The sequence below is a fragment of the Nothoprocta perdicaria genome, unplaced genomic scaffold (genome assembly GCF_003342845.1).
Source record: "Nothoprocta perdicaria isolate Ctin4 unplaced genomic scaffold, notPer1 scaffold_2, whole genome shotgun sequence".
NCBI classification, from domain to species: domain Eukaryota; kingdom Metazoa; phylum Chordata; class Aves; order Tinamiformes; family Tinamidae; genus Nothoprocta; species Nothoprocta perdicaria.
This window is the reverse complement of record NW_020455204.1, coordinates 7909849-7924765: the sequence shown is the minus strand read 5'-3', so window position 1 is coordinate 7924765 and position 14917 is coordinate 7909849. Positions and strand designations below refer to the sequence as shown.

The following is a 14917-nucleotide window of genomic DNA, read 5'->3' as shown; positions in this document are numbered from 1 at the left end:
GGCCRCGGGGCCCTCGGTCCCTCCCGGCCAGGCCGCTCCGCAGCCAAGGGCGGGACGGCGGCAGCGACGCTCCCGAAGCGCCTCCCTCAGGCACCGGCCGCCCGGCGCCCCTCACCGTTCTCGCCCTTGCAGGGCTGCCCGCTCTGAGGGGGTGTTGGCGGTTAACCATGTAGCGCCGGGTCGCATGGAGCSTCCCAGCTGAACGTTGCAGGGCGTAAACACTTAGGAGGCTCCACTAGCACGTGGCGGGAGCCTGGTCCCCAAACCCCTATGAATTCATCACTGCCACGCTCTGCTTCGCCCCAGGTAAAATAAGGAAAACAGCCTTAGGTCTCAGTACGCTCGTGTTTTTGATGTGAAAGTAGCGATTGCACCACTAAGAGTCTCAATGCCTGTGGGTGGTATGGAAAGTGTGAGAAATGTTTTTTGTGGATAGTCTCCCTTTTCAAAGTAGAATAATTTAGAATAAATTCCAGGCTGAGCATTTGTTATCAGAGAGCTGGTCTCTTTTTCTTTGTGCTGAAACCTGTCCTCTTTGTTACCTTTTGTAGAAACTTAGCCCCAGCTTTGAGAACAGCACCATTCAGAAACAGAGGCATGAACTGCAGCTTTTAATTGCAGAACTGAAGGATCGTGAGAAGGAGCTCAATGACATGGTTGCAGTGCACCAGAGACAGCTGCTGGCCTGGGAAGAGGATCGGCAACGAATGCTGACCTTAGCAGAACGGTGCAACATCCTAGAAAGTAAGTGGTGTGCATAGRGCACGAGGCTCTGGTCTGCTAAGTACATTCAGGTGCTTAGACCCCTGGATCCCCACCATGTAAGGGGTGATTAGCATTAAATTTAGTTGTGTCCTTGCTGAGATCAAAACACATGCAGTAGTTGGGCCACGAACATTAGTGATTTTGAGGGGGATTTGTTAATCAGATAGCACTTCTTCATYTCATTTTTAAGTTGTTTCTGTGGACTGATAAAATACACATTGGGGAAGAGAGCGCTTTGCAAATGTAGAGGTGCACGGCACTGTCTCTGCTTTGAGGTTCTGCCACGCAGTTTTGGCACTGTCCACAAGCGACCCCAGCTCAAAGCTGTGAATAGTCTTTGACAGCCGTACTCAAAAGATAGGTCAGAACAGAATTCATAATCCACCTGACCTGGTAACTATGGAAATAGGAGAATGTGCAGTCTAGGAGAGCAAATAACCTCAGGTATGTAATCCTACTTCAGCAAATGCATCCTTTGCATCCATTTCTGAATTACATGATTTTAAAACAACAGATTAAAATTTCTGTCGTTTTAAAGATTGTGTAGGCTGTACCTGCACTCACCAATAATTCCTCACTTTTTTTTTTTTCCAGATGAGCTGCATAAGAGAAATGAAATAATAAAAACACTAACCAAAAGGGTAAAGCTCTTAGAATCTCAGCAGAATGACAGTAAGACAACCCTTGAACATACAGAGCAGAAGTTTAAAGAGCTCTCTCAAAAAGCAACAGACACAACTCTTCACTGCCAGGTGCTGGAGGTAGGATGGAGTGATAATCCAATTTTGCATCCATGTCAGAATGAATGACAGTGACATTTGTGGGTTACACCAATTTATAAATATTTCAGGTTAAGACTTCTGARCTGGATTTGTTTTCTAATGCTATAACACTAGATTAAGGTATAGCTTTGATTTTTGTTAAAAAAGAAAAAAAAAACTTTCCCAAGTTTATATTTGGAGTTTGAGGTTTATTTGTAAAGTTTGGAGGGCACTGCTCAGCACTGACTTGTTTCAAGCATGTGAGGCATTCTGCCTGTAAAAGGCAGTGTTGCCCCTTGAAACATCACTGCTGCTGGGTTAGGAAGTCCAGAAAGTTTTGCTTACAGCTTAGGTTACCGTTGCGAATTGTAACATCTTGTAACTGGTTTAAGGATATGAAAATGATAGTGTCTTTCAATTACTGTAGTAGTAACTGACACTTTTTTTTTTTTCACTAGGAGAAAAATCAAAATCTCAACTGCTCAGTGTTGGAACTGTCTGCTAAAATAGGCCAGCTGCAGGCCAGGGAGCAGGAGCTTCTTACTATGCTCAAGTTRAAGGTAGCATCTGTTATCTTTATCAGGCACTAAATATGGTCAAATTGCAGTCAAGTTATTAGTGACTACATCACAGTTACTGTCAGTCACTTGAATGTTTTGTTCTTAGACTTAAGAAGGGAAAAGTGGTCAACAGACAGGAAACTGTTTTACTTTCATAAACATGCKTGTTTCCTGCCTTTAATTTTTCTTCTTTTCCCTAGAGCCTGAATAAAAGCTGCAAAGTAGCTACAACTACTGCAGTGATTTTGTTTTGTCAGGATCCTTGACACAAAGATAAAAAGTAATGAARAATGTGTTTTTATGTCATATTTCAGGACAAGGATATACTTGAAGCAACTGATCACATCACTGAATTTACATCAAAATTCAAACAGTTGGAGAGTGCACTGCGTGCTGCTAAGTCAGAGGAATTCAGTATCAACAAAGAAAAGCAGGACTTCAAACTGAGACTGAAAGAACTACTGCTYGAAACAAATAAGCTGAAAGGTAAATGGTGATACCAGCCACTGAATTCCGTATAAATCAGTGTGCTTCCATTTGATTCTGCATTATATTTTGTTTTCAAGATGACCTTTGTGAAAAGATGAAGGAAAATAATGACCAGCGGGAAGAAATCATGCACCTCAAGCAAGAGAATGGCTACCTGAAGAATGAGCTTGCACTTACTGGTAAGTGTGGGCATTTGGCTTTCATGCCTGTTGCAGACTTGTAGACAGCTCTCCGTTAACGTCTAGGAAGGACACAGCTTGTTATCTACCTGCATTGCAGTTTTAATAAAGGTTTGTGTCTTTATGTGTCATTCTTGTGTGAAAGCAAGATCTTACTAGTGCTTTATGTGATAAAGCATGAAGCAGTAAAACTACCCAGGGCATTCTCTCTCTGAAATTTTGGGGACTGTCTTGTCTCCTGTGGTATTAAGATGATAAATAGGAGTRACTTGCCTTCTTCTGACACAAATTACGTAGAAAATAGTTAGATCTCAAAAAGAAACCACACACAAAACAAGTTAGGCCCTGTAAAATGACCACCTCATTCACTCCCTCCTGTGGTCAGCAAGGAGTCATTTCCACAGAAGAAGTATGTTTTCCAAGTTGACTTTGTCTGTTGCTTTTCCCTAACTGTTATATTTGGTTTAGACTGTTTTAATAGGCAAGACTTGAAAAACTGTGACTTGGTCTCTGTTGATATTTGCACTTTGTTTTTGAGTAGAGAGAGAAGTGTTTATTGTACCTCAGTGGGTAAGAAAGGCCACTTGTTGCTGCAACATTCTTACAGGCAAGTGATATGCCTTGAAAAATTAGATGACCAAAGATATCCCATGCTGTGAGACAGATTCCGGCCCCTTTTTTCCTTCCCATTGTTTTTGCCAAATATTGATCTCATGAATAACTATGTTAAAAATAATAATAATAATAGGAAGCATTCCCTAGCCCTTCCTGGTACAGACATGAAATAGAACTAATTGCTGTCATTTCCTTTCTATTTCCTTTTTGATGAAAGAATATCAAAAATAAATCAGTCAATGGGATGAAATATTGCCACGACTAAAATCCTAGTTCCTAGGAAAATACTTGTTCTGCTTAGTTGTCTCTTGATATTATTATGCTCTTTTTATTATTTGGAAGAGGAGAAAAAAGATCCTGTTAATCTTAAGAAAATGTTTTTGTTTTGTTTATCTATTTGCTTCTGTTACTATTGATAGATACAGGTACAAACGTACTTGGCATGTTCCTATTCAAGTAAAGTAATTTGAAACCTGTGTGTGTTTTGAAACAGTTGAGAAAGCAAATAGAAAGGAGCAACTTCTTCAGTTTGCCAGATCTAAACAAGTACGGACTGATACAGAACTATCAAGTTTGCGGCAGGTACAGTCCTAGTTATAAGATTATGAAGGAATTTTGCAGGAACATTCGATCGGTATAGAACAGTATAAAAAGTTGGATGTAGCTGTTCTTTAATTAGAAAAAAAAATCCAATTTTCTTTTACTGCCTTGCTGATACCACTATAGAATGCTTTTTTTTTGTAGTTGWTGTTATTAAAATTTAAAAATCCATTATATAAATCCTTATATTTACATTAGCTTTTACCTTTAGAGTTATAATTTTATTTGCTCAATACTTCAATGAGTAAATATCACCCTCACAGCTGTAAGTGGGGCGCCCTATCTAGATGAACAGTTCATCAGGGCATGTTTATAACCAGAAGGTGCCAGGCTCCAAGAAGTCACATGAAAGGCRGGGGGGGACGTGAGTGCCCAACTCAACACACATGTCCAAGGTGAACTGAGGCAGCCTGGAGAGGCACAGGCTGCTGCAAGAACTGCTTCAAATGAGCCATAAAAGCTGTGCTCTTGCTTGTAATTTTTGGAGGTCCCCCAAACTTTTTTTTTTTCTTTTTAACTCCTAATAGTTGATCAACGCTAGCTTTTGTATTACCTCTAGAAATTTGTGTAAACAACGTAATAACAAAATATTATCATTATTTGATACTTGTTTTGTATTTATAGTACAAAGTGGTTCGATTTCAGAAGACCACAGCAATCTTATTATAGAAATAACTTATATCGTCCTTACCCACATATCATGGCAAAATGTACTAAGCTTTGCTAAATACATGCTGAGATAACCCTCTGGATTTGGCCAGATTTGGCTGAAGTTTCACTATAGATATTGGCCTAAAAAATATTTTGAGGATATTTTTGGATTTAAAAGTGATGTGATTATGTGTTTTAACCTTTTTCTTGTACTGTCCACTGTCATTAATGTGTGTTTTAACCTTTTGCTTGTACTGTCCACTGTCATTAATGTTTGTCTCTATTTTTAAGCAGATTTATGTAAAACAGCAACGTGACTTGCAATTTCTCCATTTCAATTTGGAGAGTTCACAGGAATTAAGGCAAAAGCATGAAAAGAAGACACATGAAATACGGTAAAGTAACCTACTTCTTATACTAGCTTACTTTCTGAGGACAGACTTTTTACTGTTGAAGTGCAGTTAGCATTCTAAAACAGATGTGTGCTGTGTCAAGAATTTCCTGGGCTGGACCACAAATATCCAATGCAATTCTCAGATACCTGCTTTATGGGRACAGAAGTCACCATGAATATCACTCATAAAATACTGTATGCAAGTCAGGGAGTTCATGCTGTTTTTAAAAATGCCTAGTCTGCTCATAAGGCATTAGTCTGGCCTGCTACTTCTTTTGTTTAAAATTCAAAGTTTATGTTGCTTTCAAAATAGGAAATTGGTGCATGCCCTAGAGGTTCAGACAGAATTACCACACTGTATAAAATGTAAAAGGACTCTCAGAGTGATCCTGCAAAGTAACCTACAGTCAAATCTGGGCGACTTCTGTAGGGTTCTGGCAGGATACAGCTGTCTGCTGGTATATGAACTATTGCCAAACTGTAGTTACAGCTTGTGTTGAATGTATGACTTATGCTGAACACAGCTATATATGCTCTTTAAATGTAATATTTGTGCTGGTTCTTTATCATGCCRTTGTAGCACAGGTGTGGCATTCCCTGCCCCTGAAAGTAGCAGTGAAGCACAGCCTGTTAGGAGTGAGGGCAGCGTATGCGAGGAAGGTGGAACTGCACAGGCTCAGCAGTGTAGGCTTAAAACCATCCCTGAGGTGTGTGAAGAAGAGAACAGACTGTTACTGAATGCATCAGACTTGGAGAAAGCTACCTCAGCACACTTAAATCGGTGTCAAAAAGTTGTGAAAGGCTTGGCTGTCTTCATGGAAGAAGAGGAAAAGCAGGATGTTGCGTCAAGCTCCRATGAGCCAGGCAGCCAAGTATTTTGTGGTACAAACAGCACATGGCCTTTGAGAAATTGGGAAATTTCCGAGAGTGGTTTGGAAAGTGGAGACCATCAAACCGTTGAGTCGGCTTTACCTGTGTGTGAGCATTGGCCCAACTTCAGTTCTTGTGTAGAATCACAAAGTACTTCCATCCAGGACACTATCAAATCTGACAAAACTGATAACGATGATAAAAACTGGGAAGAGAGAAATGGAATTTTATGCCGCTCAAAAAGCGGAGAGATGCTTAATATAGTTCACAAGCCTGAATCTGATTCCTGTAGTAATAACTTCATCATAAAAAAAGCTGCATGGTGGAAGCCCATATCAGATCTGGAATGGATGAAGATTTTCAAACCCATAAAAGGAAGTGGAAATACATGGCACAGAAAACCTTGCAACTGTCTGAAGATTGCAGAAGAGAAAAAGTGTGCCAGCCCCGTAAGGTTATGTACTCATTACATTTAAGAAATAGATTGGTACAAGCTATAATTATGTAGGAAGTCGGTAGACAAGCTATAAATAATTTGCATTATCTTGAGTGATGACGAAAGTAACTTCTGTTTTAAAATTAGATTAACAAATTGAAAAGCAGTACATTTAAAATAACTTAAGCACCTTTAAGGTATCATTAATGTTATGTATTTGTTTTTTACATCTCTTACCCACAAAAGCTGTCGGGGTAGGAAAAGCTGCACTACTGCATAAGTTGCCAAATAAACTCATGAAGGAGGAAAAGTACAGATTTTAAAAATGATGAACATGTAGTTGGARATGAGCAGCATGAGTTTCTAATGCTGGAAAGAGTCATAATAAACACTCACATCTCAGGGTTTTTCAGACGTCTCTGGGTTATAAATGCCACTTCACATTTATAGAAGCTATTTGTAAGCCTGCAACAAGCAAGGACATTCAAAGCTGTGACTGCTTCTGTGCATTTATCATAATGGTTCATTTTCTGTTTTTCCTTTAAAAAAAATACTTACAAATAACCAACTGTATTTTAGAAGGATTTCTGAAGTTTTACAGGGATTTCATAGCTGCCATTTAGACAGGAGGAGAGAAAGGGGTTAGTTCTTCAGCTGGTGCAGTTTGCTCACTGTAAATGAACAGCTGTTTAAACCTGCTAAGATTTTTACTAGACAGCCTGGCCCAACATTCAAACATTTTAATGTTATGGAAGGGAAGTGTCCGATGTACCAAGAGTTTTGTTATGTATTGTTTTTGAAACAATGAAGAAAAAAAAGAAATTAAAGAAATTGTTAGTGCAGAGAGACAGATATATTCCAAAAAAATGTCAATGGGCAGCCAGTGAAAAAAGAGGTGCTGTGTTGGCACATGTCCACACGCCTTAGCTGAGCTTCTCCTTGTGTGTGGACTGTGACTGGTTTYGGTTGTTAGATCAGTAAGAAAGGCTCTATCCTTTCCCCTTAGGTCTGCCCTGATCTTATCTGCCTGCCCCAGCAGGTTTTCTCAATATCCACATTTGTTCCTCAGTGCTCTGCTGCTTGGAGAGAGCCCTTCAACTGTCTGCTGACTGTCTCATCTGCCACCGAACACATCCTCTCCCCTTAAATGGGAGGAAAATTTAGTATCRCAGTCATCAGCGTGGACATATTGTTCAGTCCTTAATGGCAGCGTGACATTCCTCCTAGGACTTGAATGTGGATCCTCCAGTTTTCCATTGCTGGCTTCCTAGTGCTGATGATGTATTTCATATGTAGGGGAGGGTGCTGGCACCTCCCTGTCAACCCAGCAAATATTTTTGACATGAGTTCTTGAATTCTGGAACAGCTCACAAGAAGGCTCTTAGTGAAATACCTTATCTGACTGCAAGTGGGATTGTGAAATACAGGAATCATTTCTTTGTGCTCTGACTTCACTTCAATTGGAATTGGCTCTGGATGCTAATGCAGATTCTCCTTTTAAATTTGGAGCCTCAGCAGAGTTATTTGGTCTGTGTGCTCATACTGGCCTATTCCACCTGGTCCTTAAGGCCCTAAAAATAAAATTTTTATTTTATTTTATTTTATTTTATTTTATTTTATTTTATTTTATTTTATTTTATTTTATTTTATTTTATTTCAGATACTCCTAAATACACTAAAATGTATTTGGTGCTAGGCTAATATGTCTTTGTGCTTTGGGGAAAATGCATGCCAGTAGGGTTTAAGTTTCAACTCTGTGCTGAATTATTAAGTTACAGTAGTTAAGCAACTGAGTTTTGGTTTTAATGACAGCTTACCAAAACTGCACTTCAAATGTACTGTTTGTTTATGGATAACAAATAAATAAATAGATTCTTGGGGAAGACTGTCCTGTGATCTCCAAAGTGAGATAATGACTTTAAAAGTCTGTAAGATTCTCTTTAAATGTACATCTACAAATACTGAGTTTGCTAAATGCTTAATTTAAAAAAAAAAAAAAAAAAAGTGAAAGAAGAAAGAGTAGTGGAGTATTAATAGAGTATAAGGAGGAACTAAGTATTGCCTTTTGTGTTTACTCTTTGTAAAGTTCAATAGTTTTTAAAGTATGTGGTAATAGAGGTGTTCTTGAAATAGCTTCAGTGTTCTTCAGAGATTGAAACTGCTATGAAGCTGGGAATAACTAAGGAACATGGGAATAACTAAGGAACAGAGTAACTTCACATGCTTGACTATTGGACCAGGGCCCATGAGTATGTTGTCCTATGATTCTTCTTTGAAAGATTAGAAAGAATGATGATACCGTTTCTGACAATGTTTTAATTTTATTAACAGTGAAGGAAATGCAGAGCTGCATTCTTTTCACTTGGATTCTCCCTGTTTGACATCCACTCAAAACGGAGTCTGTGATGCAGACTTCCCTCCGGAGATGGGGAACCTCTCAGYAATTCAGCCAAGCAACAAATGCTGCCATCCTACTGTTGACCAAGTTAGTGTTTTATTGCAGAATATGTTGCATTAATTTTAGGGAGATTTGCAATGGGTGGAAGGAAAGTGAATGTCTGTTGTCATGCAAGAAGTAGGGACTCAAATTGTAGTTTGGTTGGCTGGCTGTGTAGCTGTGCGTGTTCTGTATGTCTTGTATGGACATTGGGCTGCAGTTTGGCCAGGAGTGCAGTTCAGTACCCTGGTTGAATGGATATCTGGGAATATCATTTTTTATTTTCTTTTTTTGCTTACTTTTTGGTGGGGTGGAGAGTTTTGTGGTGTGTCTGCCCAAGCTTACAGCTCTGCTGGTTACATATACAAGAATGGACTTGGAGGAAGAGGCCAATGTGACATTTGGAGCTGTCACCAACTGCCCTTCCTCTCTCAGCTGCCAAGATAAATTCTCTTCTTTGAGCTGTTAATCAGCTTGCTRCTTTTTTCAGCCATTTAAAACACTAGTCTTGTCTCCTCAGTGCTTTCAGTTGTGGTGCTAAGCACACATGCATCTATTGAGTATCTATGAGGAAGCTGGAACTAGGAAGGACTTAGCAGAAGTGTCACCCTCTAGGCAGGTGATGAYGGCCTCTGGAGCAGTTGCATCGAACTGTTTTGAAATAAAACATTCCAGAATGATGGTGCTGCTTCTTAGTTTGTTATAACCCTTAGAATTTTCCCAAAAAGATCAATAACTTTGGCTGACTTTGTCTCGCCTAGGAGGCCTGTTCCGGCACAAATAAGCTGCAGCATTTGCTGGCTGAGTCCCGACAGATGGTTGCTGATCTGGAGCTTAGCTCTCTCCTCCGCACAAGCCCTCGTCGCAGTCCAAACAGCAGCAGCCTTAATACGGTATTTATTGCTCGATGACTAGATTTAGGTAGCTGGGAAGAGTCATTGCAAATGTCTTTCCTTTCTGCTTGACCTGTGCTGTGACACTATAAACAAGATCCTCCTTGCGCTTTGCTGAAGAGAAAAAATTCCTGCATGCCTTAGCCTGGAATATGTGAGACGTTTTTATTGGATTTTTTGTGACTCCTCAAGGTCATGACCAGATTTGACATTTGCATGTGTCTAAACAGATGGAAGGAAGAAGTCATTTTGGAGCAATCTGTAGGAGTTCTGGAAAAAAAAGTGAACACAAGTATGACTTGTGTTCAGAACTGGTTTATCATACCAGGCATATTTCTGGAGAGGAAGACACTATAGAAAATGCAAGAGTGATGTATACAGTAATTTTGATTTTGAGTATTAATTGGACTCTCAGCATAAATAACTTAAGGCTTTTGCCGGTTAATAGTTACAGTGCTCTCATTGCGGGGCCAGAGAACATAGTGAATGGGCAAAGCAAATAACCTGCATGTAGCTGTCATGGCAGCGTGTTTTGTAAGCTTGAACCCTGTCAGAGAGGTTGCTGTCCTCAGAATACAGGCAATAAAAGTAGCTGGAGTGGGGCATTTATTTGTTCTCATGAATATCTTGAAGAATTACCACCAGGATTTATGATAAGGGATTGCACCACTTGTCACTAGAGATGAGTATATGTGCAGTGATTATGTCACAAAGTGAGAGTGTCGGGGACTTTYGGTTTTAAAGCAGACTCTTAGTGAAAAGAGTATGTGCTGAAACCTCAGCCCTGCTTTCCGCTGAAAGGTATTATCTCCCCCTTCAAACGCTGCACCCCCTTACATCCTTAGATGAACTTGGCCTGAACAATATTGATGTAAATAATAGGCAAAAATAATTTTCATAGTGTTCAGAATCAGACAATCTTAATTGTGTGGGGACAGACTCACAGAGTACAAAGGTTGTGTGCCAGTGTTTGCGCGAACTGAAACAGTATTTGGTTTGGGAGTTCATCTGCAGGGTTTCATTCAGTGTAACAGGCGGCAGCAGCAGCACAGTCTTGTCAAGTGGGTTCCTAAAAACCCTTCTACAAAGCAGTGACTGCTTGCGGCYCTTGTGCTGCCCCAGCAGATGCCTGGCTCCTGCCTTCTCGCTGACGTATCACAACTTAACTAAACCTGCTCTCCTTTAGTAGAGAGCTTTTTAATCTGATACTGCATTTTTTAAGTTGGCTTCTCATTTAGAAAGACTGCTTCAGTGGGTAGAAAATAAAGCTGCTCGTATTTACTGGTGGGGGCAGCTTCTGAACCACATCTGTAGGTCTTTGATCTGCTCTCAGAGCACTTCTGGGCATAGACTTGTCAAGCGTGTTTTATTTAATCTATGCAGGCCAACCAACTGTGCCTAACACTGGCTTTACCTGGGGGGCGGCTAAACTGGGCTTTAAAAACAGTATAGCTTAAGTATAACCTTCAGTATTTGATCAGTAAGAATTTGTACCTGTGGGATTCTGCTCCCTTTTTGGAGGAGGGAAGAGAAAAGAGGATTAAAAAGTGTCTTTGCTGTTCTCCAGTTTGAGTCTAGCAGCTTTCTCTTATCTGTTTTAAGTTCTCCGATTTCCATGTAGTGTTTTTGCATTACAATATAGACAGCAGAGCTCGCAGAGGCTCTTTGCAGATCACCGTTGCCAGCTGCAGAAGAAAGCGAGGCTAAACTCCCATTCTTTTCCCTGTGATCTTGAGTGAGTATGAGGATTTTTTTTGTCTCCCTTGGTTTTKTTTCCCTGTTTAGAAATACGCCTGCAATATTAATGCAAGTGTGTGCACTTCCGAGATGGGCCTAGTGCAAGATTTTAAGTGCACTGCTCTGAATACATTTCCAATAAAACGCCTGCAAGGTAACTGTGGCAGCAAACAGGCATTAAAGCAGCCAGTGCTTCCTTTAGTTCAATAACAACACTGTTCTCAAGCTTATTCCTCATGCTCACTGCCCAGAAAAAGCGTGGGCTGCTGCATTGTGCAGCTCCGCTCCTGWTCTTGCAGTCTTTCTTGTACCTGCACATAGTTCATTGTAGCTGGAGCCCTTCTGTGTGTTACAGATAACAGGATCAAGGATATGAACGTTGTTCAGTAAGGGATTGAGAAGTGTTTTTCAATGCCATGGCTAGTGGCTATTTAAGTATATTGTTTCTGGGCTCCGAGCTCCAAAAGTAGAAGGTATTGAATAGAACTGGTCCAGAAGAGAAAAGCTGCCTTGCCTGTAGCAGATTTGGGGGAGAGAGAAAAAAAAGGGAATTTCTCATTGTCTGGTTATTGGTTGTATTAGTGTGAGTTGCGCATTCCCGTGACAATGTGGATGCCTGCAGTAGGCACCATGTTGTCTGGGTCTGTGGACAAAAGAGTAACCAGATATGGTTAAAATGTCAAAAYCACATGGGATTTGACAAGAATTAGTAACAATGGAAGGAAAATAGGCAGGAGAGAGATGCAGTGCTGGCCGGCCCAGGCCAGAGGCTTGCCTCTGTGGGGAAGAGAGCACACAGCAAGCTGGAGCACCAAGCTCTGGAGCCCTGCATGTTCCCAGTGATTCCTCACGGGAGCACCAGGGATGCTTTTAAACAAAACAGCTTCGTCCAGTGGGGAGCTGGTGCTCAGCACTGCCTCTCTATTCAAATTCTACTGTCCTTGTTTCACTGCAGTGCAGTTAAACCCTTTGTGCCCCGTGGGGAGCAGCGAGGCTTTAGAGCACCCTCGTGTTCTCTAGTTTCTGCAGGTACCCTTTGCAGCAAGCCTGGATACACTTCTCCTTCAAAGAGCCTTTGCCCTGTTTGCCTCCCACTGACAGGGTTCTCGCGCAGCGTTGGTGCAGAGCAGCCCCAATGCTTTACCTTACACTGCTGTGCTATTGCTGTGTAGGGATGCCTAATCTCTATACAAAGATGAGCCTTAAACCAAGCACAAAATGGAGATTTATAGAGCAAACCCAGCCCTGTGACTTGCATCCCAAAGCTACTGCTGTTATAAAGTTTCAGGAGCAAATCCCTGAAAGTGCTGAGCACCATGCTGATGCAGCAGAGCAGTAAGCACATGCTTAGCCTACAGGAATAATCTCATTTACTTCAAGTGAGAGAGAACTGATGAAACAAACGTACTCACAATGCACTGTGGATCCATGACAAGATTAAGTGAATGCGCAAGTCACTGGCTGCTGCATAATTCTTATTTTCTATTTTTTTTTTAATAAAAGGCACTAGATCACYGTGATTAGTTAAATTAAAAGGAGTTTTTGCAAAACCCAGAGCAGGTCCAGAAATAACTAACATGTTTGTGCATTAGGGAAGTGATTGGGTTGATGTCTCTTGATTGCTTTGATTGCTTTTGATGGAGGTGCACTAAGCATGAGGTTAATTTCCTAATTTGGCCTTTTTCAGCAGTCAGTCCTTTTTTCTTTAGAAACACAGACTGGGCAGGGGAGAGCTGAAAAGCCAAACAAAGGAGAAAAGGAAGGAGAAAAGGGGTATATTTGCTCGTAGACAGCATAGTGTGTGCCCTGTCATGCATCCTGATTCAGTAGCTTTCAGCAATAAGATCACTCCTTTCTGCAAAGCAAACAGGAATGATTTTATTGCAGAACACTTGAGTGGAGTCCCTGAGACGCTTGTCCCTTCGTGAAGTGCTCTGCTCACCTCTCCTCTCTTCCTTATGGCTTTTACCAATTTATTTTCTTCTGCTTGCATATGAAAATCTATACAATAGAATAATATATATATATCTGTGTATATGTGATYGTGTAAGATATTTTTAGAGGAACTCTTCCCATCTCTTAATACAGACCTTTCTTTTCTGCAGTGAATGGAGATGTTTCCGTTATAGAATCAATTTGAGGACTGAAGACTATCAACCCACCAGCTACCATGGAAAGTTACCTAACGTATGTTTTGTTTGAAAGATTCACGAGCACCAGAAAGATGCGACTATGCTGGAATGTTTTACATCTTGAAATAAACCTTACAATTATGCCAAGATAAATAACACTTTTTATAGTTGAGAACTTAGCTTAAACACTAGTTTGTTCTTTTAGAATCTAAAATGTGTAATTGTTACGACATAGGAACTATTTTTCTTACCTTTTTTTTTATGATGGCTCAGAAATATTTATAGTGCATGACACAGCCAAGAGTCCATTTTTGGCTAGTTTATTGTTTTTCCTCTGAGGCTCTTACCATGTAAAGAGATATGAATAATGTTTATAGGAAGTTCCCAATTAGTTCCCAACCAGGAAATACTGGGGCTGGTGTTGAAACGGGACAGCTGGCACYGTGAGGTGGGTAAAACAGCCCTTTCCCAGGCGGCAGCTATTTGTTCTTCCRACAAAAGCTTATAATGAGATCAGGTGTTTGCAGGGACTTTTTGGGCACTGTGTGAAAGACAGGCACAATGTGACAGCCTGTTGAAGCATTTGAGCTGTTTTTAGCATTGACCTAATGTTGGGTAAGGTGTTTTGCACAATTTGAGCGTGTTTTTCAACCAAAAGGTCAGACCACCTAATAAAGGTGATGGGCGCCTTATCTTTTTCTTGTGTCTTTAGCACGCTGTGCACCAGCAGGCACTTTGTGAGGGTTCTGCTGGGGGCCGCTCAGGACAGCGCTGGCCGTGCAGCCCCCTCGGCCTCCCCGCGTCCCACGGAGTTACCGGCCTCTGCAGGRTTCGTGTCTTGGATCGAGGCAGGAGGACGACGCGCTGCCCCCGCCGCCGCTCTGCGCCTCGCTGCGGTGAAATCCAACACTCGCGCTCAGCTTCCCCTCGCTTGCGGTGTCACACGGGGCTCTGCTTCCCTTTCGCTACCTGAACGGGAGCCGACTTTCCGTTGTGCACGAAGGGCTGCGGGAACGCCAGCCCTGCTCCCATGGCAGCCTCTGCTGGACACCCTGCCCCGGGCTGCCTGTAGGGTGGGAGGGCACCGCTGCTCCCCTGCGTTTTGGGGCTGGCAATAAGGGCTGTTCAGCACAAGTGTTCAGAACAGCTTTGATCCTTCTCCCTGCCACGACCCCTCCCCGGCTCTGCGCTCCCCTGCGCAGGTGGGAAAGCTCCCCGGCCGCCCCCTGAGCTGAAACCCCTTCTTTTAAACGGGGCCGGAGCGGTGCAAGGGCGAGCCCTGCCCGTGGCTGCGGGGCTCTCGGGGCTGCTTCGCTGCCGTTTCCCCTCCGCCCCCTGCTCGCCCGGCCGGGGCCGCCGCTCGCCCCCGTCCCGTCCCGGGGCACCGGGGCACCCGGG

The 14917-nt window shown here is 41.9% G+C and overlaps 1 protein-coding gene across 2 annotated transcripts; it reads left to right on the top strand.

The window, feature by feature from the left end:
• Nucleotides 1-65: 65 nt before the first annotated feature.
• On the top strand, nt 66-13884 carry CCDC62 (coiled-coil domain containing 62). 2 transcript variants are annotated; one of them, XM_026037589.1, is made up of 13 exons: nt 73-306; nt 552-744; nt 1360-1526; nt 1985-2086; nt 2401-2572; nt 2653-2754; nt 3863-3951; nt 4915-5015; nt 5595-6338; nt 8652-8805; nt 9519-9650; nt 11293-11385; nt 13493-13884. In XM_026037589.1, the coding sequence occupies exons 1-12, from the start codon at nt 271-273 to the stop codon at nt 11377-11379; spliced, it is 2079 nt and encodes a 692-aa protein (XP_025893374.1). In that variant the 5' UTR covers nt 73-270; the 3' UTR covers nt 11380-11385; nt 13493-13884. The 2 variants fall into 2 exon arrangements, with proteins under 2 accessions (XP_025893375.1, XP_025893374.1); XM_026037590.1 differs by lacking the exons at nt 8652-8805; nt 9519-9650; nt 11293-11385; nt 13493-13884 and having other exon boundaries at nt 66-306; nt 4912-5015; nt 5595-6387.
• The last annotated feature ends 1033 nt before the right edge of the window (nt 13885-14917 follow it).